This window comes from Protobothrops mucrosquamatus, unplaced genomic scaffold (assembly GCF_001527695.2).
Source record: "Protobothrops mucrosquamatus isolate PMUCROS unplaced genomic scaffold, P.Mucros_1.0 scaffold3056, whole genome shotgun sequence".
Lineage (NCBI taxonomy): Eukaryota > Metazoa > Chordata > Lepidosauria > Squamata > Viperidae > Protobothrops > Protobothrops mucrosquamatus.
In genome coordinates this window covers 7,600-34,317 of record NW_015389068.1, presented here as the reverse complement: position 1 = coordinate 34,317, position 26,718 = coordinate 7,600, and the positions used below count along the sequence as shown (strand labels likewise).

The 26,718-nt window shown below is 45.7% G+C and overlaps 1 protein-coding gene across 1 annotated transcript; it reads right to left on the bottom strand.

The window, feature by feature from the left end:
* Positions 1-695: 695 nt before the first annotated feature.
* Positions 696-25,626, bottom strand: DTX1 (deltex E3 ubiquitin ligase 1). Its single transcript, XM_015826325.1, has 9 exons — positions 25,368-25,626; positions 11,340-12,024; positions 6,332-6,393; positions 5,901-6,062; positions 5,294-5,355; positions 3,284-3,442; positions 2,281-2,442; positions 1,765-1,854; positions 696-920 (listed from the first exon to the last, which is right to left on the bottom strand). Exons 1-9 carry the CDS (start codon positions 25,624-25,626, stop codon positions 696-698), a joined length of 1,866 nt encoding a protein of 621 aa, XP_015681811.1.
* Between the last annotated feature and the right edge of the window lie 1,092 nt (positions 25,627-26,718).

The following is a 26,718-nucleotide window of genomic DNA, read 5'->3' as shown; positions in this document are numbered from 1 at the left end:
TTTTTTAAGAGAAACATCACCAACTAGGGGATACACTTTGCATTTCATCAATGAAGGCTGGAGGTGGGGGGGAGAACAGAGCCAAAGAAATGGGGATGGCCCCCTTTTTTATTTGCATGGAAGGCAGATGACAAAGCTGGTTGACCACATTCTGCCTGCTGCGAAGCCACCATGTCAGCCTTCCTTAGGTGCCCAAGTGGGATATTTTTCCTGCTTCTCTGGGCAGAGCCCCACAGGCAAGCGAGGAACAGAGACAAAAGGAGGCAGAACAACCTGGGTGTGAGATTGGAGTAGCTGGAGATGGAGCGTTCGGAGTAGTGAGCCTTGAATCCATGGGAATGGCCAAGAATTTACACGCACAGGTAGAAAAAAGAAGAGAAGAGCAAAAGGCTTGCATCAGCTGCTCACTCACAAAGCTTCGGATTGTTTTTGTCCAGGGAGGGAACCCCGAAATCATGTTGCGAATCCTGCCAGGGGTGGAGGAGAGCACCCTGTGTCCTCCATGGTTTGAAGTTCAAGCTAGTCAAAGCAACTTGGGAAGGTGGAAGGCACCGTCCCAAACATGGCTGCCACGCCAATCAGCAAACACAGACACAGATGGACAGAGGGAGGAGAAGACAGGCAGTGCTTGCGTTGCACGTGGCGAAATGGAGGCAGGAGGAACGTTGGGTGGACAGAGGCCAAAAAACACCTTCTCAGTCCTTCAGGTTGGCTTCCAAGACCCCCTGGGCCGTCAGTTCAGCCAGGACATTGTCCAGGTAGTTCGGGTCAGGATAGCCGTGCCCAGTGAGGTTGGAGCCAAATTCGGTCTTGTGGTGAATCTCGTTCCATACCACAGTGTCCGATTCTCCCGTCGTGTTCGAGGTCCCGATGGTGAAGATGAGTCGGCGTTCCCAGGCCACAATGAGGAGTTTCAAAATCTGGGTGAGAAGAAGGTAAGATAGATATAGATATATTAAAAAAAAAATCCTTTCTCACTCTTGTGGGTGGTCTTGTTTTTCTCAATTTCGGGTCTTCTACCAGTGGACTGGGATTTTGAGGGTTCTGTGCAGGATCTTAGCTGTTCCTAGCACGGCACTTTTTTCGACAAAGTGCTCTGCTGTCATTCCTGGGATTGGTTGGAGTCCCCCCCTCAACTTAGGAGTCACAGCCCCGAGTATTCCTACCACCACAGTGACCTCTTTGAACTTGACTTTCCACACCCTCTGCAGTTCCTCCTTCAGGCCCTGCTACTTCTCCAGCTTCTCATACTCCTTCTTCCTGATCTTGCTCTCACTTGGCACTTCTGCAACTACTACCACCTCTGTCTTCCAGTCCTTGTGTGTTACTACGATGTCTGGTTGATTGGCTACCATCTAGCTGTCTAACTGGACCACCACTGTCTTCCGATCCTTGTGTGTTATTACGATGTCTGGTTGATTGGCTACCATCTAGCTGTCTAACTGGACCACCACTGTCTTCCGATCCTTGTGTGTTATTACGATGTCTGGTTGATTGGCTACCACCTGCCTATCGGTCTGGAAGTCGCACAGGTACTACCCAATGAACATCGTGGTAGTAAACAAGCACCAGAAGACAGTGATGCTGATAGATGTGGCGGTGCCAACTGACAGCAACATGAGGAAGAGAATGTGAAGGCCCAGGGCATGTGCACAAACACCATCAATACAAAATGGAAGCGATGATATCACAAAGGGCAAGGAACGGCGACTGCTTAAATACGTTCCAGTTGAAGTCCGCTAAAAATCAAAGGTCCAGGTTTACCTTTCTGCCTTTCTCGTTGTCCGGAAGGTAACAATGACGTGGAAATCCTCGTGCGGTGAACTTTTTCCCAGGGTTTGGATGCTCTATGCCCTGCTTAAGCAAAAAGAAAAGAAAAAAGAAAGAGAGTTGGGAGAGGCAAAAAACCATGCATCTAGTCCACAAGATGTGTTATGGAAGGAACTGGTAGTAGTTCTCGACTTACAACTGGTTAAAGTTATAGCGAGGTCAACATCCCTTCAAAATTACAGGCAGTTCGTTTAGTGAACGTTTGAAGTTACAACAGCACTGAAAAAAGCCACTTATGACCATTTTTTCACACTTATTCCCACTGCAGCATCCCTACAGACAGGTGATCAAAATTCGGACACTTGGCAACTTGGTATTTATGATGGTTGCAGCGTCCCAGGGGTCACGTGATCCCCTTTTGTGGCAAGAAAAAAGGTCGTAAAATGGGGCAAAACTCACTTAATAAATGTCTTGCTTAGCAACAGAAATGTTGAGCGTTCTCTTTCTCACCTGGATCCCCGCAGGAATGTTGTACAGAATGCGGATCGTTTTGCAATTCGGATAGCCAGGAAGAGAGTGGGGGATGACGTGGAACTCCATTTTTCCAGGCGGCTGAGTCCCCGTCTTCTCCCCGTAGATAGCCTTGCAAGTGGGGCACTGGAGACTGCCATCCTGAGGGGCGGAAGGAAGCGAGGGGATGAGGAGGGGGTACAGGTCAACCGTCCAGGGGTCGTGACATGCCAACGTAACCCTCTGGTTGATGATTTTATTTACTTATTTAAATCGACGGGCTGCCCAACGCTCAAGGCTTTTTTTTCCCCCATAGCCATTTCATTCAAAATTACAATGAAAAAGATAAAGCCTTTGAAGACAAACTTCAAAGAAGAAAAAAGGGAAAGGAACAATCGAAAAGGAAGGGAAAAAAATAAGAATGTGGTAATGAAAAAGGAAACAGATGGATTTTTGCTGATCAGGACTGAAGGAGAAGAGCTGATAAGGATTTGTTTAGAGATAAGAGCTCCTGCGTTGTATTTTAATACAAGATGATAAATGGCTAAGTTTATCATATCTATCTATCTATCTATCTATCTATCTATCTATCTATCTATCTATCTATCTATCTATCTATCTATCTATCTATCTATCTATCTATCTATCTATCTATCTATCTATCTATCTATCTATCTATCTATATGCCCTCTCTATCATTATATCTATCTACGGTATCTGTCTATCATTATTTGTTTATATCTATTTGTTTATATCTATCTATTATCTTCTATCTCTATCATTCTATCATCTATCTCTCTATCTCTCTGTCTCTCTATCTAATTTATATACTGGTCATCTCACTGTTTGGGGCGACTCCATATATTTCTTCATTATTTCTATTTCTTTTTTATTCTTTCAATCCCGGGGTGGGGGTGGGGGTTGAGACTCTCTGCACTCAAACCAATAATGTTCCCCAGATTCCTTCCCCCCCCCCCAGCCACCCATTTGAATCAGGGCTCACCTTATTGCCGTTGTTGTACATGGCAACGAGACAAAGGAGGTGGTACATGTGCCCGCATTTCCCCAGCTTTCCTACCAGTTCCGGCTTGGCACCCTTGTGCCGGAGGATGCCCTCGTAACCCGAGGAGGACACCAATCTCTCCATGCAGATGGTACAGTCCTGTTGGGGGTGGAAACAAATAGGGGGTGTCAGCAATAACTAACAAGGGGGGAAGGCTGGATTCCAGGGAGCTGTAAAGCACTAGGAATAAATTAGGAAAAAAATGTAGAATAATACGGTTGGAAGGGACCTTGGAGGTCTTGCAATCTAGCTCTATCTCTAGTTCTAATCTAGAATAGAATAGAATAGAATAGAATAGAATAGAATAGAATAGAGTAGAATAGAGTAGAGTAGAGTAGAGTAGAGTAGAGTAGAGTAGAGTAGAGTAGAGTAGAATTAGCAGAATAGAATAGAATTAGAATTGATAATAGAATAGAATAGAATAGAATAGAATAGAATAGTAGAATAGAGTAGAGTAGAGCAGAATAGAATTAGCAGAATAGAATAGAATTAGAATTAATAGAATACAATATAGAGTAGAGTAGAATAGAATAGAATTAGAGCAGAATAGAATAGAATAGAATAGAATAGAATAGAATAGAATAGAATAGAATAGAATAGAGCTGGAAGGGACCTTGGAGGTCTTCTAGTCCAGCCCCCTGCTCAAGCAGGAGAACCTATACCATCTTAGACAAGTGACTGTCTAGCCTCTTCTTAAAAATCTCCAGTGATGGAGCATCCACAATTTCTGGAGGCCAGCTGTTCCACTGGTTAATTTCCTCACTGTTAGGAACTTTCTCCTTAATTCCAGGTTGCTTCTCTCTTTCATCAGTTTCCAACCCTTGTTTCTTATCCTGCCCTCAGGTGCTAGTTCAATCTAGACTGTTGCTGGGAGTGTTTGTGCCAAGGATGAACCGGAAGGAGCGACGACATGTAGATCCAAGCCAGCTTCCCGGTGGGAAAGATTGTTTTTTATTTACTTATTTGTATCCTGCCTCTTAACCGCTGGACTTTTATCATTTCAAAATGCTCGCGCAACCTCTGTAGTTGGCAACACATGTTTACGTGTGCCTTTTGGTGACTCAGAATCCTAAAATGTACCACAAACCATTTCATGATAATAATTGCACCACCTTCGTGCAAATGTAAGCACTTTCCTGTTGCTGAAAATTACACACCCGGGACCTTGCGTCTAGCACAGTGGTTCTCAACCTTTTTAATGCCGTGACCCCAACCGGTCGTAAGTCGAGGACTAAACCGGTCGTAAGTCGAGGACTAAACCGGTCGTAAGTCGAGGACTACCCAACCAGTCGTAAGTCGAGGACTTTCCCTGCCTGGGAGCGCTGCGCATGCGTGGTTCCGCCCCCTGCGCCGGCCAAGGCGTAGCTGGCAAGCTGCAGAGACGGAGCAGGCCGACCACCAGCTGGCCCAGCCTAAGGGAGGTAAGGCACCCACCGGAAAAGGAGGAAAAAATGACAGACAAAAAAAATGGTGGACAGCCTTGCTTGGCGACCCCCGTGAAATGGTCAATCGACCCCAAATGGGGTCCCGACCCACAGGTTGAGAACCACTGGTCTAGCAGCTCTTTGCTCCAAGTCATTTGCTTCTATTTTTAATCCTCGTTTCATCTCTACCTCCTCTTCTTTTAAGCACCTTGAGACTCCAGGATCTCTCCCCATTTACTCCACAACAGCCTTGCAAAGAACATAGAATAAGAGTTGGAAGGGACCTTGGAGGTCTTCTAGTCCAACCCTCTGCTCAAGTAGGAGACCCTGTATCATTCTGGACAAATCTCTTCTTGAAAACTTCCAGTGATGGAGCACCCACAACTTCTGAAGCCAAGCCGTTCCACTGATTGATTGTTCTCATAATCAGGAAATAATAGATTGAGGGGGGGGGGAATAATCTACTCATGCCTGGATATTGTATACTTTTTGCCCCACTGGTGGGTCAGAAAGTGGGGTAACTCACCTCATCAGGGGGGTTCTTTACTTTCTGGATATAACGTCGCACCACATTCTCGGGGTTTCTGCCTGGAGAGAAGAGAAAGGGCTGACTCAAAGGCACGAATACACCCACACTCACAGAGACAACGAAAATGGTCTTTTTAGACACTGTGACTGCTGCTGTTAGTCTACTGCTCTAGTCCTCATGAAAGCCATTTTATACCTCTTTGTTCCCACCTGCACCAGTCAATTTCAATCAAAGTAATGCAAAGTCTGACTTAGAGATGGGAAGGCCTGGAAAAAAAAAACTTGGGAAAAATGGGAAAAAACAAGTTTTTTTTCTGGTTCCCCCACCCTTTTTTTTTCTTTCCAAAAGCCATTTGGAAAAAAAAAAACTGTTTTTTCCAAATTTTTCCAGTTTTTTTCCAGGCCTCTGACCCTACCCAGAGCCAAACAGTTGACTTTCTATGGCCTTTCAGAATTTCCCACAATGCTCAGGGTACTTGATATAGCATCCCTCTTTAGTGGGATGCAAAATGGCTGCCAGCTCTAAAAGGGTCCAAAAGCCAGCGTCCAGCGTCCGACCCCCCCACATTCTAACCCCTCAGAAACTGAGGAGGAAGACAGCTTACTCTTCTTCAAATGTTTCTTCTTGGTTTTACGGCAAATGCCAGTAATGCCCGGCACTGCCTTCATGTCGCTCTTGTTGACAGGCGGGGGGTGCAAGATGGGTTTCGGAGCTCGCGTCAGACAGACGGGCAAACCTGCTGCACACATCAAGATGCCGGTCATTCCTGGAATAGAGAAAGCAAGTGATTCAAACAAAACTAATTCCATATGTTCTGATTTAACAGACCTTTGGATTTAACAGACTTTTGAATTTAACAGACCTTTGGATTTAACAGACCTTTGGATTTAACAGGCATGACATCCAGGCTGTTAAATCAAGGTTTTCATGTTCCTTAATAAAAAATGAGAAGGAAGCACTTTTTCTGACTAGCATATTTTACTAAAAAGGCATCAGCTTTCATGAGCTGCAGCTCAACTCATTTATTACTCTTACCTGCCAAGGCAGGGTGGACTGGACCAGTTCCATTCAGATTCTTCACTGGGAGAGCAGGAACCCTAGAAGAGAAAGATGGAGGAAGTTTGAACAGTAATCCCTTGAAGGAGCACACATGTTTTTGGAACATCCCAAAAGGCTATTGTTTTATGCTTCGAAACTTCCCTTGCAGCCTGCCAAGCACTTTAGTCCACCTGACTTTCAAACAAACAAATTTCTTTCTCATAGTAAAGAATATACAGTACATACTTAAGGTTGAGTATGTTGGGTTTTTCGTGTTCTCAGAATTTGGTTGTTTTCCTGCAGATGTTAGGCTAAGCTAGGTAATATCATCAGTGTCCCAGAATACCATTTTAATTCCTGGGGATTCTTTGTAAAATATTCTTTAATTTGAAAGTTCTGATCCAGCTGGTTGTCTCCTCCCCCCCCCCCTCTGTTCTTTATATGTTTTAACCTCCAGTCCCCTAATCGTCTTGGTTGGTCTTCTCTGACACAGACGTCCCCAAGGATCATAAGCAAATAAAGACAACGTTGACTATGTCGAACGTTCATCAGTAAACTGTTCCTTGGTCACAGGCAGGATTAACCCCCACCGATTCCTCTCTAGCGCAACCAGATGGCCGACCACATTTCGCTGCAACTCAGGTCCTCTTTGTTGGAGGGGCTGCAGAAACGTAACCACCCCCCACAAAATTTTCTTAACCGTCCAGATGGTCCTACAAGCAGAGCCGCTAAAAATAACCACGTTGCTTTCACTGCAATGAGACTGGTTTTGACAACTACAACGAGTTATTTGCATGTGTATCTATCTATCTATATATATATTCTTTTCTCAAAGAAAAACTCTCCCACTGTGTGGGTGTAGGGGTATGTGCGTGTGTGTGTGTGTTTTCCTAGTTTTTATTCTCACAATGACAACTCTGGAGATGGATTGAGAGAAGGGATTGAGTCAAAGTCTCAAAGTCTTCCTGCTACAAATGCCAACAGTTTAACTGTTATGCTAATCTGGCGTAGTGACTTAGAACCAGCCCTCTCCTTTATTACTGTAGTTGCAACATCCCGGGGAACATGATCAAAATTTGGATGCTTAGCAAACTGGCCTGTCTTTACGACGCATCCCAGGATCTCATGAGTGTCATTTGCAGGCTTCTCAGGGGGCAATCAATAAGGAAAACCAATAGGGATCAAGCTGGATTCACTTAACAACTGAGTGATTTGCTTAACAGACAGGGCAAAAAGGATAAAATCACTTAGCACTTGCATCATTTAATGACGAAAGGACCAATTTAAGCCAGCTCTCTCCAAAAACACCATCAGTTACCTCTTTTCTCATTTCAAACCAATTAGGTTACCCGTGAGCCAATTTTCCTTCTTTGGCATCATTTTCGGGCCAAAATACTTGACTTTTCACCTGCTCACCAGGAGAGCAGATCAGCAACTAGCTGTAGTATGCTGCTCCTGGCCTGACCTTCCAACATAACTTGCAGGAGGGCTAGCGCCACACATTCAAAATCTCCTAAAAAATGCAGAATTCAAAATCTAAAAATGATTTACTGCACTCTTCCAGCACGCTAACCTGCTGGCACTCTCACACAAACTCACACTCTCACACACACACACATTTTTCCTCTCTGAGTCCTTTTTGCTGACTCTGACACCCATGGGGGGGGCGGCAGTTAATCTCAGAGAGCAGTTGCCCATTGGCTCATCTTACGTACCTAGCTGTCGACATAGCAGATCTTGGAAGCTGGAATATCTGTTGTGTAACGTTCACAATCACAGCAGCCAAGAAAAAAAGAAGCCCGTGCGAAGTGTAGCGAGAGAACAATGCTTAAAAGGCAGTTTGGCCTTTTCTGGGTATAATAAACGGAACTTGCCCTAAACCGTCTCCACTTTCATTTTTACTAATGAATAAATATAAATAGCCATTTCTGGTATGCCAACTTGAAAAAAAAAGTCCACCTTTTGTAAATCACTAATTCTATGAGAGAATACACTATAAGGCGTAACTAGGAACAAGTACCTGTGTTTGCTTTGTTTTATTTTAGCAGTATGTCCTATTTTTATGCCATTTTTTCCCCTCTTTCTCTTCCCATTTTATTTTCCTTTTAATGTTTTAGGCTTGCTTTGAATAAGGGCCAGGTTGAAGATATTTTCTTGCCTTGAACCACTGTTTAGGGAGCTTTACGTCTGTGATGTGAGTTATAAGGCTTGAAACAAATAAATAATTTTCTAAGCAGAAGGCTGGGGCAATCTGCGCAGGCCCCTGCCTTATTTCTATCATAAAAAGAGAAAAAAGGACTCTTGGAAATTCTTGGTTCCTTGGTGCGCAGAGGAACAGAGATCTGGCTTAGATGTTGTGCTGTTTATTATGAACTTCAGACAGAGCTCATAAATCCATAAGGAAAAAAATGAGTGATTGAGTCTACTTCCGAAACGCAAAGATGCTATGATTGCTGTTGCTCCCTATTTTGTTACTAGGGGTTGTTATTGCCATTGGTATTGTTGAAAGAAAAATCTTCATCAGGGTCCAGTCCAAGCCGGGAATAAATAAAATGGAGACTGCTTTAGAAAGAAGGTTGGTGTTTATTGAAGAGCAGAGCCAGACAGAAAGATGGCTCTGGGAAAAACTGACCACACGGAGCTGGGAGTGATGAGGTTTTATACCTTCTGGGGCTCTTGAGGTGGTTTCCTGTTCCTGTTTGAGACTTTGTATTTCCTGTGTCATGTACGTTGACCTGAGTCTGAGTCTGCCCTTTTGGCACTGGTGGGTTAATCCTATTATGTCCCCAAAGGTCATGTCTTTCAGAGTTTGAGTGGGGTTTGTAGATTTTAGGGGTCTTTGTCTTCCTAATCTCATCAGCTTCTAGCTTCCTGGATCTAACCTTCCTGAATGGATTATCACATCTGCATTTCTAAAAGCTGGTTTCTGCTGAGTTTTCTGGCTGGGTGGAGGGGCTGGGGCTAGTTTCTGACTTTTTTTTAAAGATCTTCTCCGTTATTCCTTTGGGAAAATATATTCTGCCTTTTTAATATTCCCCAAAATATTTCTTTCTCTGGATTCTTCCCACAGTAATCGTTACCGCTACTATTATTTTTCTTATTATCGGAACAGCTGGCGACATTCTAAAGTCTGCTACTCCACCAGTCTATGGATCTGGAACCAGGGACAAACCATGCGAGGTTTAATCACCTATTAAGACGATTATCATCACCATCACTTTAATTATTAGATTAAATTGCATTTTTAATAGCCGAAGAGTTAAATGTTTAAATAAACAATTAAATATTTAATTGAAAAATAAATTAAATTATTAACAACATCAAGCCACCTTTAGTCAGAGACAGGCTGAAATGATAATGCAATTACCATTATTATTCATACTATTAAAACTATTATTAATAGTAATACTGCTAACAATAGTCATGTAGCAATAGTAATAATGCAGATCATAATATTCCCCATATGTAAAACATTCCTAATGAGAAAGCCATAACATTGGGGGTTTTTTAAAAAAAGAACGTCATGAAAAGGCAGATTTTCAGTAGGGTATTAAAACATGCTAAGGAGCATATTGGTATTTCAGTAATTACAGGAACAATAGTCTCTTAGTATCTACGGCTGATTGTTTTAACTCCTCTGAGTGAACTCTGGGTAGCTTTTCTATGTGATTAAACACGGATGCTTAAGTAGGGCACTTTTATTTGAACTAAAAAAAGAAATAAACTCTTCTGTGCTTGCTGCTTGCCGCTAACAATCTAGGTTGTTAGCAGCATTTGGGGGAGCCCAAAAGAGATTTAAATTCGAAAAAAAGAAATAAGAGTTGGGCGCTATATTATTTATTTTTAAAATTAATTTGTTTGGGGATAGTGTCTGACTCTAGAGAGAGACTCTGGGAGAGTTCCAGGGTAGTATTTACAAAACAAGATTTTTGAAAAGGCGATCTGCAATCAATAATGCAGAAGGGTGGGAAATCTTACCTACCAACGGCACAGGAAATATACACAAAACACAAATTACTAGGAGCTGCATTCATTGTAGCCCAAGACTACCTCTTTTTGGGGTTTTTTTTTAAATTTGCCTATTTTGTGGTTTGCCAAACCCGGACCTGAAAGCAGCTAGGTATGTACCCAAATGGGCATTTCCCACCCTTCCACCCCCCAAATTTGATGATGCAATTTGCAGCATTAAAATTATGCCTTCCAAAATGTGTGTGTGTGTGTGTGTGTGTGTGTGTAAAATAAAGAACCTGGTCAAAACTGCATACATTTGAAGTGCAAAAATGCAATGCACTATAACAGGATAAAAAAAAACAACTTGCCAAAATATAACTCTGGGAAAAAGCGGGAAAAGTACGCAAAGTTTCAAGCAGACTTTTTAAACAAAATGAGGCAGAACAGAATGAAAACTAACTCCTTGCCAAAGGAAAACAGAAGCACAAGGATCATGCAAGATTTCAAGCAGACTTTGAATGAAGTGGCTTAGGAAGACACTGAAACTAACTTATTGCTGAAGGCAAAACAACAACAACAACAACAACAACAACAACAGTTAAATCAATACTGATTTGGGCCATAACTGCAAAAGAGACATGGTTTAAGTTACTTCAGCAACAGAAAAAAATGTTCCCTCTTTTGCCTTTTACAGGTGAGTCCTTGGCTTATGACCCCATATTCCTCCTCCTCCCCCCACAAACCCTTTCCCTTCTAGCACTGATGATGTTACCTAGTTGGGCAATGAAACGTCTGCAAGAAAAACCAGCCAAGCTCAGAGAGCACCAAGGACCCCACACCACCTCTTCTTCCTCTTCCTCCTCCTCCTCCTCCTCCTCCTCCACCCCACAAGCCCCACTGCCTTCTATCACTGATGATGTTACCTACTTGGGCAATCAAATGTCTGCCAAGAAACCCCCCCCAGCTCAGAAAGCACCAAGGACCCCTCTTTATTTCCATCCCTGGCCATTTGACCTCGATGCTTGGAGCAACGCCAGGCCTCACCCATACTTACCCCGGAGGAATGGATGCTCTGCTGCTTAGGATGGCTGCACGCTGCGTCCCAGGGCGGTTCAGGTTATTTTGACCGGGCACTTGCGTATTGTTGGGCGCGCTCTGGCTTCGGGAGAAGGTGGTGGTAGCTTGCATCCCATTGGCAGAACGGGACGGCTCCATTTTGGCCATCCCTCCTGCTTGCACGGCTCCCAGAGGCCACAAGGCCGTCCCGTTGAAAGTATTGCTCTGCCGGACAGCCAGCGTCCCGTTGCTGTTGCCCGAGTAGACCTTCCGGCGTTGGGAGGCCAAGATGGCATTGGACGCTGCCCGCGTGCTGTTGACCAGCAGGCACTGCTGGCAGGAACACGGGTGTCCGGAATTCGTCCCTACCGGCCAGGACTGAGACTTAGGGATGGAGCCCATGATGAGCGGGTAAGCTAAGTCCATGCGCCGGCGGAGGCGGCGTTTTCTCTGGGTCTGACGGTTCACCTGCGACATGCTGTTGAAGTAGATCAGGTAGCAGAAGCCCAAGGTGGACAGGTCGAGCCACGGATGCTGCTTCTCGTAGGCGTTCTGGATGGTGATGCAGATGTCCATGTCGTAAGGGGTCCAGGAGTTGTTGTCGTTCTCCCACTCCCACACCACCCCTTTGCCAGGAGCAGAAGAAGGATCGTAAAAATTTCTCCGCACGGGGCGCATTGTCCCTGCAACAGAAGGAGACCCCCCCCCCCAAGAGATGAACTGACACAGCACAGGAAACGGAAGGTATAAAACAGTTGCCTTGAGCCTTGCGGGAAAGAAAGGCAAGACAACCAGATGCTAAGATTTCCTTGTTTATTACGTGATATATTACGGTCCCAACAGATTATCTATAGCTCAGGGTAGGACAGCAGAGTCCTTGGTGCGCTCTGAGCTGGGTGGCTTGCTTCCAGACGTTTCATGACCCGACTAGGTAACATCATCAGGGCGAAGGCGTGGGAGGGGTTCATGCTGATAACTTTACCAAGTTGGGTCCTGAAGTGCCTGCAAGCAAACCACCAAGCTCAGGAAACGTCAAGAGCACCACATGATTTTGCTAAGGCGGTTTGTCCAACTAAAACTGTACATAGCCTTTGGTAGGCTTATCTATTTATCTTCATTTGAATGTTCTCAAGTTCACGGAGCAAAAATTGTGGAAGAGAGGGAGGGAGGGAGGGAAATGTGACGGGAGGGGAGGAGAGGCAAAGGGGAGGAGAGGAGAGGAGAGGAGAGAAAGGGAAAAGGAGAAAGGGGAAAGGAAAGGGCAAATGTGTTGGATATGTTCGCCACTTTGTTTGTAAAAATAAGAAAAGATGCGTGATTTTTCTCTCTCTATTTTTTTTTAGACGTGGTGCAGCTGATAACGAAGGGCTCCGTCCCTTAGGATGCACTCTGCTCGCTGAGGAACACAACGCACACACAGAGAGAGACACATAAACACTTTCTGTACCGCCTCCCCTCCCCTCCCTCCCTCCCTCGGTGTGCTGATGCAGCCCCGCCGCCACAGTCCATGCATGCAATCAATAATTATGTTTGAAGTGTTACGTTAACTATGCATCCCTCCCCAGGGACTCATAAAACCAAGCAGCAGTACGCCAGCAGTTTCTGTGGTGTTTGCTTTCAGCCAGCAGGGTTTGGCAAGCAGCCCGCAGCCCTCTCCAGCAGCAAGATCCCTGGGGTGGGTGGGGGGAGATGCTATCAAGAAGGCAGGGGAGGGGGGCTGAATCTAGGCTGCAAGGGGTGCAGAGAGAGAGAGAGAGAGAGAGAGAGAGAGAGAGAGAGAGAGAGAGAGAAGCTGGCACAATAAAACTCTTATGTAAAGCATTGAAATTTGGAGTGTGTGTGTGTGTGTGTGTGTGTCGTCCTGCATTCACGGCCACTGGGATGGACACTCTGAAATGGACCGCAGTGACATTCACCTCCACTGATCAAGCAGCCAAAGCCTAGGTCTAGTCAGAGCGCAGGTGGTCCTCGAAGTTACGGCCACCGTTTGAGCCCCAAATGTACGTGGCTCAGCGAAGCATTTGTGACACGTTGAGCTTGGTCCCATTTTACGACTTTTCTCGCCACGCTTGTTAAGTGAATCGTTGCCGTTGGGGAGTGGGTCACCTGGTCGGTAAGTGAACCTGGCTCCCCCCCCTTAACTTTGCATGTCAGCAGGTCGCAAAAGGGGGATCACGAGACCCCGGCAAACTGCCACCGTCATAAATAGGAACCAGCGGCTGAGCATCCGAACTCGGATCACGTAACCACGGGGCGTGCTGCCATGGTCGTAAGCCTGAAAAAACGGTCCTAAGTCACTTTTCCCCCCCCGGTGCCGTTGTAACTTGGAATGGTCACTAAATGAACTGTTGAAGGTTGAGGACTGCCTTTAATTTTTTTTCTGCTCTGAAATTGTGGCCAACGTTTCATTCCGAGGGAGAAAGAAAAAATCCAGCCAGATTCTCCATGGGTAGAATTGGGGGTGGGAGAAGGGGGTTCTTGCACATACAGTAGTGAAGTTTGGCCAAAAGCCCGGGGGCCAACCCCCTCCCCCACTTTGCACTGTATAATCCTCTCCAGATTTCATGGTTCCCACCTAAAGGAAGAGTGGATGTTCTTTCTTTAGTCACGCCCTACAAGTGTAGGATGCTCAGCTGAATTCCAAGTTATGACTGCAGCCATGCCTTTCCCTATATGGTCATAACTTGGGTTTCAGCTGAGCATCACTGAAGGGACTTGTTCGTTGCACGTGGAGACGCCCTCTTCTTCTCGTTGTTGTTATAATTTGGAAAAAAAAAGAGGATGGGGTTATTTTAAATTTATCTTTTAAAATCTGCTGCACTGAGGTCATTGTTTTCTCCCAAGCGGGCATTTGCAGATCACGTTTCTCAGTGGTTTAATTTTGCTTCTCGTTGATGGCCACAGATCATTAAGAGAAGGAACAGCGTTTAATTGCCCTGTTTTCAATTAAAATACTACCGCTATGTAGTTACACGGATGAGGGGAGGAGAGGAAACACTGCTGTCCCTCTCTCGGAATTGGCTTTGTGAAGGGAAGGGAAGGGAAGGGAGAGGAGAGGAGGGGAAGGAAGGGGGGGCAGAGGAAGGGAAGAGGAGGGAAGGCAGGGGAAGGGGAGGGGAGGGAAGAGGGGAGGGAAGGGAAAGGAAGGGGAGGGGAATGCAGGGGAGGGAAGCTTGGTGGTTTTCTTGAAGACATTTCATTACCCAACTAGGTAACATCATCAGTGCTAGAAGGGAGTGGGGTTTTGGAGGAGGAGGAGGAGGAGGAGGAAGACTGTGGGGTCCTTGGTGCTCTCTAAGCTTGGTGGTTTTCTTGCAGATATTTTGCAGGACACCATGGACCATAAAACAAGGCTTGAATTTCCATAACCTGCAAAATTAAAATGTGGCTGATGACTCTGGGCGTTCCACCAACGCATCCCATAATTTCCAAGCTCCTTCTTAATCATGGACTCTTCCTCCTCCCAAACAGTTGGGGCTATTATTAAATTAGTAAATTAGTAAATCAAGTATCATCAACCAGATGCTGACTTTCCAAAACAGCTTCTGCTTTTTTTTTTTTTTTTTTTGGTATTTGGCAGCAGGGATGATAAAAAACCGTGGCCTTCTTGACAATTCCAGGAGAGACAAGAACAAAATCCCGTCGGAAAAACTGGAGAGCTGGGCTGAATCAATTAGAGCAAGGGTCCGCAACTCTTGGGCCACAGCCCATCACCGGGCCTTGAGCCATTCGGAACCGGGCCTCAGAAATGGAGGGGGAGTGCATGCACACATGCACATCCTCACTTGCGTGAATGGTGGGTGCGCACGTATCCGTGCGCTCGCCTGCCACTCATGTGGAACCATCCCCTCTCCCCCCCCGTCCCGCCAGTCCACAAAGCCGGACAGGTCGGGGAACTCTGAATTAGAGGAATCAATTATCTAATTGATCCATTGCTGGTGGAAGAACTCAAGAGATGGGCTCCAGGCCAGATCATCATGGAAAAAATCTATCCCTGGTTGCTGAGCATCAGCAATGACTTGATGTCATGGAATCCATCGATTCGTCAATTAGAGGGATCCACGTCCCTCCACTGGCCACGGGCCTGCTTGCTGTGAACCTCACAGGCTAAATTTTGCATCACCCAGCTGTGATTTACTGAATTAACCCAACTGCCGGGTTCAAACGCCGGGCGGATAACTAAGCTGGAGACCAACATTCATGTCACATCCCAGTTATGAGGAGCTGATTTTATTTCCTTATATAAGGTTGAGGACCCCTGCCTTATAAGGCTACGTTGACAGAATCTTGCAGTTCTGACAGTACAATCTCCCCCCCCCCCCAATCTCCTTTACTCCCTGAGAAACTAGGTAGGGTCCCTTCTGAAGCTTTTGTCCCTCCCATTATCCAGCTGGGGGCTAAGCAGTCTCTTATCTGTCCATCCCCTTCTCTTCCTCCAGTACCCCAAGGTCTTTCTCACACGCCATTACAAACGCTCAGCATTAGCAACTGGCTCAGGGAATTCTCTCCCATCCTTTAGGACTGAGACAATTTTGATCTTATCGCACAACTGTCCCTTTCCCTTGTTGGTCCTTTACGCAACCCAAGAAGGAAGATTTCCACGTGCAACCCTTCTCCTCCCAGACAACAGTTGGTGGGTTTTTTTTCTTCTTCTTCTCCTCATCTTTGTTTGTCCAGCCTGGTTAACTGCTGTAATCGTGGCTATTAATCAACTGCCTTCTAAGCAGCGGCAGCAGAAAGGAGAAGATTGAATTAGACAGCTGCTTTTTGCTGAATCAGTGCCTTTCCTTCTCGGGAGGAAGAAGGCCTAGGGAAGCGGACAGCTGGGAATAATCCGAGATTGCCTCATTCGACCTCCTCCTCCTCCTCCTCCTCCTCCTCCTCCTCCTCCTCCGCAAAGGGTGGAGAGGTCTCTGTCAGTGTTTCAACCCGAATTGGGCAGAACGGATATGAAGGCTCTGTTGCAAGCAATTATATAAGAGATGCTTGTCTTCACAGCTGGGTGACGGGGCGTGAACTGTTTGCCGAAAAAATCCAGGGATCACTGCTTGATGCAAAGGTCATTGCGTCCGTCGGAGAAAGGAAGCATGGCTACTCCTGATGGGTCCCAACCGTATTGTGGGAGATGACCAGGCTGAGCCCGAGGGAGGGGTCGAGCGTGTCATAAGTCTCGAGCACCTGCGTGCCCAGAGGAGAGCCAAGCCCAGCCCTCCTTGACTCTTATCTACCGCCATTTTGCTTTGACCATTGGTAGTTCAGGATCTCGCAGAGACTGTTGGCGTGCCGTAAACCTGTATTCATTTGAACGGCCTGGATTCCCGATTCCCCGCGCTGGAGGGGAACTTTTAAGTGGAGTCGAATAGCTGTAAAAGAGCTTAAGGAAGCCTCGGCTAGGTACGAGTCCAAGAAAATGGTCTCAGGGGGGAAAAAAGGAGAAATCTGTCTACGGGGATGCTCCGTCCAGGTCACGGTTGTCCCAAAGGTGGCTTTTTTCCTCCCCCCAAAAGGCACCTGGACTTTGTTTGTTTTTCGCTTCTCATCCAGGAAGCTTAAGTCAGAATGGAAGAATGATTCCTTGGACGAGAAACAAAACATCTTCAAGGAAAAACAAAAAGTCCAGTTGCCTGCCTGCCTGCCTGCCTTCTTTCCTTCTTTCCTTCCTTCCTTCCTTCTCTTTCTCTCTCTCTCTCTCTCTCCCTCCCTCTTTCTTTCTTCCTTTCTTCCTTTGTTTTTCTCCCTTCCTCCTTCCTCCTTTCCTACCTTCTCTCTCTCTCTCTCTCTCTCTCTCTCTCTCCCCCTTTTTTCCTTTGTTTTTCTCCCTTCTCCCTTCCTTTTTTTCCTCTTTGTTTCCTTCCTCCCCCCTCCTCCCCCTTCTCTCTCTCTCTCTCTCTTTCCCTCTCTCGCTGGCTTCAGCTCAGAAGAAGACAGAGAAGTTCCTCCAGTTATGACAAAGCCCCCGGCCACCTGCTTGGGTGACCCAGGAATCTCATCCAAGCACCAGGCAAGCATGCCAACAGCCCCTGCAGTCTTGGCTCAGGGAGAAATGCAGCATTTGGGAGGTTGCTGGAAGCCTCCATGCACCAGATCACAAGAGCTGGCAGGAGGCCTCACGAAGGCAGAAGCGGACTGGATCGCCACCCTTCCTCCTTCCCTCCCGCCTTCCTGCACGGATCCCAGTGGAGGGATAACCTTGGCATTTGCATTACATGAACCCGATTCCCAAATTGGCCCCTTGGCATCCGGCCCAGAATCAAAATCTAAGCTGGTTTGCACCACACCCTAAACCAGAGAAAACCAAGCCAAGATCAACACTTGCCAAGCTTAGTGCAAAGGCTAAGTCTTGCGTGAACGCAGTCCGGGAATGACAAACTGGGGCGAACTAAAATATGGTTCCGGTTTAGTTTTTTGTAAACGATACCTCTTCCCAGATTTCCTCAAGATCCTGAGCAGGATTCTGACTCTCATCTCTTATACAGGAGATCCTTGATTGACAACAACCAATCGGGCTAACCAAGATGGCGGTTAAGGGAGCCCTGTCCAATGTTATGATCTTTTTCGCCATGACTGTTAAGTAAATCACTGCAAGTGATTCATGCCGTTCTTAAGTCAATCGGGCTTCTTCTCTTGACTTTGTTTGTTGGATGCTGGCTGGCTGTCCAGTGATTGCTATTGCTCAGGTCACTAGTTTGGCTTTTTTTTATATAGCTCCAGCCATTATTGTGTGCATCCCAGTTGTTTACTTTCGCTATTCACTATTTGGGAATAGTATGTTTTATATATATATAAATTTTATCCTTGGATTTACTTTGAGTTGGTCCAGGACTAAATAAAATAAACCGAACTGTGTAAACCATGGTGTCTGGCTTAAATTAATGACAATCCAGCCCCCAAAGCTTATTTTAGAAACCATGGCTTAGGTGGATGTGTAAAATCAAAGATGAATGGTCTTGAAAACTTGCAGCCAGATTTTCAAACAATGCAGGGTGGAAACAAATGCTGTTTAAGAAAAAAAAAAGGCCAGTAAATCAAGTCTGGTAAGTTACTAGGTAAATAAATAAAGCTCCAGGAAGCCGTAGAAGCCAGACTAGCAGAGTTGGAAGGGACCTTTGAGGTCTTCTAGTCCAACCCTCTGCTCAAGCAGGAGACCTTATGTCATTTCAGACAAATGGTTGCCCAAGTCTCTTCTTGAAAACTCTCATGTTGGAGCATCCACAACTTCTGGAGGCAAGTTGTCCCACTGATTAGTTATTCTCCTTGCCAGGAAAGTTCTCCTTAGTTCTTTGCTTGCCTCTTTTTAGACTTTAACTTTTATATGCTGCTTTTAAGTTTAAATATTTTATTATACACTACTAAGAGTCCCTCTTGTGTGTCCAATCACACTTTGGCCAATAAATAATATTCTATTCTATTCTATTCTATTCTATTCTATTCTATTCTATTCTATTCTATTCTATTCTATTTCTGTTCCTATTTCTATTTCTATTTCTATTTCATCCCATCCCATCCCAGAGATGGGCAGTTCTAAAAAGTGATCAATAAATCAATAAAAACAAACAATTGTTTTCTATACTTCTCATCTTCCTCCCTTTCTGTTGAATCCACCAGCCTATTGCATCAAATCAGCACCTCCAGTCCTACTTTGCAGATGGACTCTCTCTTCCAGCCTTTTCTTTTGAAAACCATTTCTTTTTTTTTTCCCCCTTGAAAAATTGCCAGTTTCAAAGCTCCAGTATTACAGTACATGACAGGATTGCTACAGAACAAATGAGGGTGACTTTTTTATTATTATTTCAAAGGATAATAATTAAAAGAAAAGAAGCAGGGAAGGTAGCAATTAGAAAGACAGGAGACACCCTGCTTGTGTGTGTGTGTGTGTGTCGGTGGAGCAGATCAAAGGTTTTAATAGCCAGGTAAGGATTATCCTCTTATCTTAAACAAACTACTCATCGAAGGAAGAAAGATGATTTTAAGCTATAAACATTCTTGCATTTTAAATTCCAGGCCAACTTCAATAAACAGGGAAGTGGGAGAGGGAAAGGGAAAGAGAGAGGGAGAGAAGGAGGAAGGGGGTGGGAGGGAGAGAGATGGAGGGAGGGAGGGAGGGAAGGAAGGAGAGAGAGAGAGAGAGAGAGAGAGAGAGAGAGAGAGAGAGAGAGAGAGAGAGAGAGAGAGAGTCAAATTGACAAGACTTGAACATTGGGCCCTATCTGCAATTCAGCAGTGAGAACAATGAGGTCCTAACACCAAGGCAAGAAAAAAGAAAAGCACAGGTATGGAATAGTTGGTACCTGGCTCAACAGCAGTAACTATGAGAAGGATCTAGAAGACATAGTGGACAACTACTTAAGTACGAGCCAGCCCTGTGCTGCAGCTGCCAAAACAGCCAACACAGTCAACAAAGGGATAGCATCAAGGTCATGAAGCGATAGGACCACTTTATAATGCACAGATCAGGCCCTGATTGGAATATTGCATCTAATGCTGGTCATCACGACGCTAAAAAAATAAAATAAAATGTGGAGAGTCTAGACCTAGACCATCTCAGACCAGTGACTGTCCAGTCTCTTCTTAAAAACCTCCAGTGATGGAGTGCCCACAATTTCTGGAAGCAATATTTGTCACTGTTTGTTTTTTTTTTTAGTATGGACTACTTAAATAACACCCATCACTTCTTGGGATTGTTCTGGTTCCCTCCCCCCCTTTGTGATAATTCTCTAATTTATATAAATTTTATACTACCCTGAATCAAACAAAAGAGGGATTATGTGATTCTGTTTTAGAACATAAGTCTTTGTTTCTACAGTACGGTTAAATGAAAACTGTTTGTACTCAATTATCACCCGTTACACTGAAAGTGTTTTAAAGAACTAAGATCTTAAAATATTTCTCCTGAAGTCTGCCTCCAGTCATTGCACACAAAATCCATACTGGGATTGTTTTCAACAATGAAAATACAGGACGGATGCAATATTTAAGAATGAATAAACACAGCTTTACTCTTGGCTTAGTTTTAAAAAAAAAAAAATGAGCATGACACTTTAGTTCTTAAATGCCAAGATACTCAAAATGTTTTACTAGTAGTCCTTGACTTACTACCACAAAGTGGGACCAGAATTTCTGTCGCTAAGCAAGGCAGTTGTGACTGTAACGCAAGGTCTACCTGAAGTTATATAACTGCTGTAAAGATGATTGGAAGGCATTTCTTTTTTAAAAAAAATTCTCTTTGCTATTTTTCTGCTACTCCTTCTCTTTTAGTTCGTTTTTTCTTTTTCTTTTTCTCTTTTTACCCTCTTTGAGTTTGTCCTTATATTTAAAAATTTCAATAACATTATCTGAAAGAAAGGAAGAAAGAAAGAAACGAAGGAAGAAAGAAGAAAGAAAGAAAGAAAGAAAGAAAGAAAGAAAAAAAGAAAGAAAGAAAGAAAGAAAGAAAGAAAGAAAGAAAGAAAGAAAGAAAGAAAGAAAGAAAGAAAGAAAGAAAGAAAGAAAGAAAGAAAGAAAGAAAATCTTTGTGTGTCTCTCTGGTTAAACCCAACCTGTGAACTCCCTCTAGGATAATTGTTGCAAATCAATTCTTCTCTTTGGAGTTACAGATGTTGTGTTGTTGTTTTTTTGCAAAGCGGGTGGCTGATGAAATCTTTCCGAATCAAACCCCCCCCTCTCCAAAGCTTGGTGCGAGGTGCGCAGCTGCATCTCGGATGTTTTGAAAACATTGTGCTTTCTGCAGAGGGAGATCGCTGCACACACACAGAGAGACACACACAGAGAGACACAAAAACACCCAACCACACACACACACACACACACTCTTAGGGGAAGGGGCCAGGGGACCACTGCAGGGAAGCTGTTGATGATGAGCGAGCCTAATTCAGGGACCCCCAGGGAGTCACAAGCAAGGGAACTAAACAAGAGATGTTGTTGTTTTTTGTTTTCCAGTGGGACCTTCGTCACTAAGGGAGAATTAGTGTGACACACGGACACACACACCCCGCACCCTCCTGGGAATAAACCCAGCTCTATTTTCTTCAAGTCAGGCCGAGAGGTGCAACACCTGCCCAACTGGAAGGGTGCTGTTGATCCATCAGGTTGGCGAGCATCGTATCTGCCCAACGGAAGGTGAAGACTGAAATTGGAGGTTTGCAAATTTGGGGAAAGATGGAGAAAGGGGATTTTTAGACCTGGATTTATCAAATTCCCACCAGGCCAAAGGTGAGAGACAACGATAGTTGGCTTCAAACCGGCCAGAAAAATGTCACCATGCGTTTTTGAAAGGAGAACCTGCCAAAATTATTTTCAGTGGCGTCGTAACTTTGGAACGGTCGCAAAAAGCAACCGTAGTAAGTCGAGGACTGTATTTTGAAGGGTGTTGTGTTCAAAAAGGAAGATACCGTTTGGGCTGTTCTTTTTGACTTTTTGGACCTTATCCCTGTTGCAGGCCCTGAGGGTCAGCGCAAAGAATGATGGGGAGTGTAGTCCAGTCCCCTAGAAAAAGGTAGGTTGGTCTGCAGTCTGTCAAGTCAGCTTTGAACAATTGTCTGGCTTTGTTGTTTTTAAATAAAGGGATTTAAATAAGGATGTTCGAAGTCTGCCAGGCGTGAAGGTTTAAAGGCTGGCAGGTAAAAAGATGGCTCAGCTGATTTTCAGTTCTATTGTGTGCACACAAACACACAAACACACACACCTGTTGGAGCTTAGGCAAACAGATTTCAGCGGTCCCCTCTGGATTTCTTTTGCCCCCAAAGATGAAAATAAACAAGATCCCTGCGTGAATTTAGCGGAGAGGGGGAAAAAACCAAACCAAACCAGAAACAAATACAATTGGCAGCTCGTAACCTCCAGATCTTTTCCTGATAAGCCTAAAAGCAATATAGGCAGACAGTCCTCCACTTACAACCGTTCGCTTAGTGACCATTTGAAATTACAAAGCCGTTGAGAAAAAAGAGCTTGGGACCTGTCTTCACACTTACGACCGTTTCAGCATCCCTGTGGTCCCGTGATCAAAATTCAAAAGCTTGGCAACTGACATGTACTTAGGACGGTTGCAGTGTCCCTGGCTCATGTGATCTCTTTTTGCAACCTTCAGACAAGCAAAGTCACTGGGGGAAGGTGGATTCGCTTAACGACTGTGTTAGTAACTGAACAACCACAGGGGTTCACTTAACAACGGTCGTAAAATTGGGACAAAACTCGCTTAACAAAAGTCTCACTTGGCAAAGAGAAGTTTTGGGCTCAGTTGTGGCTGTGTGTCGAGGGCTGCCTGTATTTCCCCACCCGACAAACGCTGTTCATTGGAGCCTCAGAACAGCCCTGCGAGGTAGTCAAAGCGTACAAAAAAGACAATAACAACTGGCCCGGGGTCACTCGGGGAAATTTCACGGAGACGGGCTTCGATCTGATTTCTTTAACACAATACACACAATGGTTGACTTGCAACCATTCGCTTAGTGACGGTTCGAAGTTACGACGACACTGGAAAAAAAGTGACTTTTGACCAATTTTCACACGACGATTGCAGCCTCCCCAGGGTCACATGATCAAAAATCGGCTCGGCAGCCGATTCATATTTATGACGGTCGCAGCGTCTCCGGGGTCATGTGATCCCCTTCGGCAAGCTTCTGACAAGCAAAGTCAACAGGGGAAGCCCGATTTGCTTAGCGACCGTGCTACTAACTTAACTGCAGTGATTCACTTAACAACTGAGGCAAGAAACGTCGTAAAGTGAGGCAACACTCACTTAATGACTGCCTTGCTTAGCAGAGGAAATTTGGGGCTGAATTGTGTTTGCGGGTCGAGGACTATTCTACTGCTAAGCTCTGCAGATATCCCGGAAGGGGACACCTCGACCCTGTCTCAAACAGTTTATCTTCGTCCCCTACCTCTGCAAACTGGAAGGAGAAAGCACTCTGCGTGTTCACAGAGGCACTCCAGTCTTTTACCGCTCCATTTCCATCCCTAAATCTTCTCTAGGTCTGTATTTTTTTCAGACTGAGAAGCCGCAGAGCCAAGACAGGGCCAAAGAGGCGCTATGAAACAGTGGTTCCTGTTGCTTTCATCCAGGTGCAATTCCAGCCGTTCACTCCCTGCCCTCCTGAGATCTAGAAGCTTGTTCTCAAGTGATTTATTTTCCACTCCAGAGCTGCACCCCACTGTCTATTGCAGCAAAGCAGAAGAGAAATAGAAAATAGAAAAAAATAGAATGGAATAGAATAGAACAGAATAGAATATAGAACAATAGAATAGAATAGAATAGAATATAGAAAAGGAATAGAATAGAATAGAATAGAATAGAATAGAATATAGAAAAGGAATAGAATAAAATAGGATAGGATAGAACAGAATATAGAATAGAATAGAATAGAATAGAATAGAATAGTTGGAAGGGACCTTGGAGGTCTTCTAGTCCAACCCTGCTCAGCCAGGAAACGCTATATCATTTCAGACAAAGGATTCTAGGGGCTATCAGACTGAGGTTCTTAGGTTTCCCTAAGACTCCCCCCCCTCTATGCACAAATCTATCAGGGCACCCCCAAATCAGAGGACGAAGGCTTGGCTTCTCATCCGCAGGAGCTCAGGCTGCCATCGGGGGTCCAGGCTCAGAGGCATTGTTTTGTTTTGAAAAACCGATCTGTTTTTTCTTTTTTTAAAACCCTTGGACGGCCACATCTTTGGCAACGGCAGCTCCACACACAGGAGCAAAGAACGCCAAAATCCGCCCACACGACTCCAGTTCAAAGCTGGGCAAAATTCTACACCCGCGTTAAACTGCAGAGAGGGGGTCCTATGGACGTCAATTAGTCACCCCGTTGCTTTCCATGGGTGTAGGATGGCATAACTGGCTATCAGCCTGCAATGCTCCATCATGGTGGTGGTGCAAAGGGTGGGATTGGGGGGGGGGGGCTTCCCAGACACTGTCTTAATCCAATCCTACCCCACTTCTTTGTATTGAGTGTTTATGAACTCAGTAAACCCGGATTATTGAGATTATTGAGTGCTGAGTGTATTGAGTGTTTATGAACTCAATAAACCCGGATTATTTTTTCTCTCTCTCTTTATAATTATACTCATACGGCGAAACACCGAAGCATCAGGGAGGCATCTGCATTTTCTGCTCACCCCTGAGTACCTTAAACGTCCAAATTATCTACTGGGCGTAAGCCTCGTATTTTCAGTCTTAAAGGTCTTTGTTGCTACTGCTAGTAGCTTTGTTATGATCACACCGCCCTTCTAGCCATTGCGAGCAGCACTCTTCTGCAAGGACCACAGTCTGGCGTCAACTTAAAAGATGGAGATTTGCGTGAAAAAAAAAATACATCTCAGGACTCAACAGCCCAATGTCTTCCCAGGCCATTAAGAAACTTAATTTCGTTGTGAGTTACACAATGACAATAAAACTGTTATTCTATTCTATTCTATTCTATTCTATTCTATTCTATTCTATTCTATTCTATTCTATTCTATTCTATTCTTGACAATAAAACTATTCTATTCTATTCTATTCTATTCTATTCTATTCTATTCTATTCTATTCTATTCTATTCTATTCTATTCCCTGTGCCCAAATCTTTGCCCTGGCTCCTACATTGTTCAGAACTGCGGAGTAAACAGCCTTTCTAAAATCAACCCCTGCAAACTACAATAGATGGTTTAAAACACTCAGCCTCTGTCTGAATCTTGCTGAATGTCTGGAACTCCCCAGAATTTTAGCCAAGGGGAGAAGCAGCTGGAGAGGACCTTTGCTGTCACCGAAGGGAACCCAAATTGGAGAAACGTGATTCAAAGGCTCTTCTTCCTACGTCCCATTCCCTGCAGGTGGAAAACTAGCATGACAGGGATGCTTCCCAGGTAGAAATCTAGTAAGTCAGGCTTGTTTTCTCCATCTGTCTTGTTTTTCAGCCCGAAGGGTTCCCCCTCTCTCCCTCTCCTCTCCATCGACTAAACCCCGCATGTACATAATTTCAATTATGATTAAGGGAAGGTTTTTCCTCCTCCATGCAATGTTTACCATGACGGGGGTGGCGAGGCTTACCTGTATCCTGCCGGAATTGATGCATGGACTGTAAATCTATAACGTACGGAGACAGCTGGGCATCCACCTGCCCAAGCACCACACTGCCCCGAGCATCTTCTTTCAGGACGTTCTCAACGTGGTGACAGACAGCCGCCGTGTAGGGCCTCCACCGGCTGTACTCGTTCAGCCATTCCCATACCACGACCCGGGCCACGTTACTGGGAGGGAAGCCCAACCCGTTGGCAAAGAGCAGCGCTCCTGGAGCAGGCCGTGCCATGATGCCAGCTTCTGTGGGCCAGGCATGGGCGGCTGGCAGGCTTCTCACCACGTTGGGGTGCCCCAGGGTGGGTCAGGAGTAGCGTCCCGTTTCCCAGGGATGTGGAAGGGCTCTTCTCTCCTAGTGCCCCAAACTTGCAGCTTCAGCCTTTGGCGACAGGGCACTGTGTGAAGCGAGGAAGCAAGCAGAAAATTGGGGAGGGAAGGCCAAGATGCCCTGGGTAGAGAACCAGGTCCGGTCAGTTTCAGGCAGAAAGGATGAATTGAGTGGAGCAGAACACAGAAATCCCGAAGTCCATCATTCCAGAAAGGCAGTTGGAGCGAGGAGGCTCAGGACACCGCAAAACAGGTGCCTGGATCTTCTGCAGCAGCTTCTTTTTTGGGGGGGAGGAGTAGGGCGGGGGGGGGGCAGCAGCAACCTCTCTCTCTTTCCTTCTGCTGAGAAGTAGACGGAGCGCTTCTTTCCCCCAGATGTTAACCCTGGTTCTCGGCGGCAATCTTCTTGCCCCAACTCCCCAGCTCTGCTTTGGGGGACCCCCCCCAGCTCGGGGGACCCCCCCAGGCCTCCCGGAATAAGCCCCCCACCCACCCGGGGTCTCGGAGGGGAGATCCGTCTCCTGCCAATCGCTCAGCTTCGGTCCGGAGGGGCAGACTTGCTGGGTGGGTGGTCGGGTGGGTGGGGAGGGTCTCCTCCTTCTCGGTCCCGGTCAGAGGAGCGCGGGAGGAGCCCCCCCAGCGGGAGATCCGGCGCCTCCGCGGAGCCCCATCTTTCCCGGCCGCGCAGCTGCTGCCACCGGCGAGACGGTGTCACCCTCCTTTGGCGCAACCCGCTTCCCGAACCTGGTTTGGCTCCCGATGTGGAGGCGGGGAGGAGCTGGAGGAGAAGCCTAGGAGGGGAGGGGAGGGGGGGGGAGAGAAGAAAACCGAATGAGGAGGGATCCAAACCGGAGCGTCTCCGGATTCAGCAGCGCTGAGCGCTGCTGCGATCTCCCTCCGTCTCTTCCTTCTCTCCTTCTCCCTCTCCCCCTTTCCTCCTCTCTTTTCTTTTCCCTCTCCCTCTCCCCCGCTTTCTCCCCCTCCCTTTTACTCTCCC

Excerpts from the sequence above, each read along its gene's own strand:
- DTX1 (XM_015826325.1), bottom strand. The coding sequence starts at position 25,626 with ATGGCACGGCCTGCTCCAGGAGCGCTGCTCTTTGCCAACGGGTTGGGC. Across the intron at positions 6,394-11,339 it reads AGAGCATCCATTCCTCCGGG|GGTTCCTGCTCTCCCAGTGA; the intron begins GTAAGTATGGGT and ends TTTCTCTTCTAG. Across the intron at positions 921-1,764 it reads ACAACGAGAAAGGCAGAAAG|ATTTTGAAACTCCTCATTGT; the intron begins GTAAACCTGGAC and ends CTTCTCACCCAG.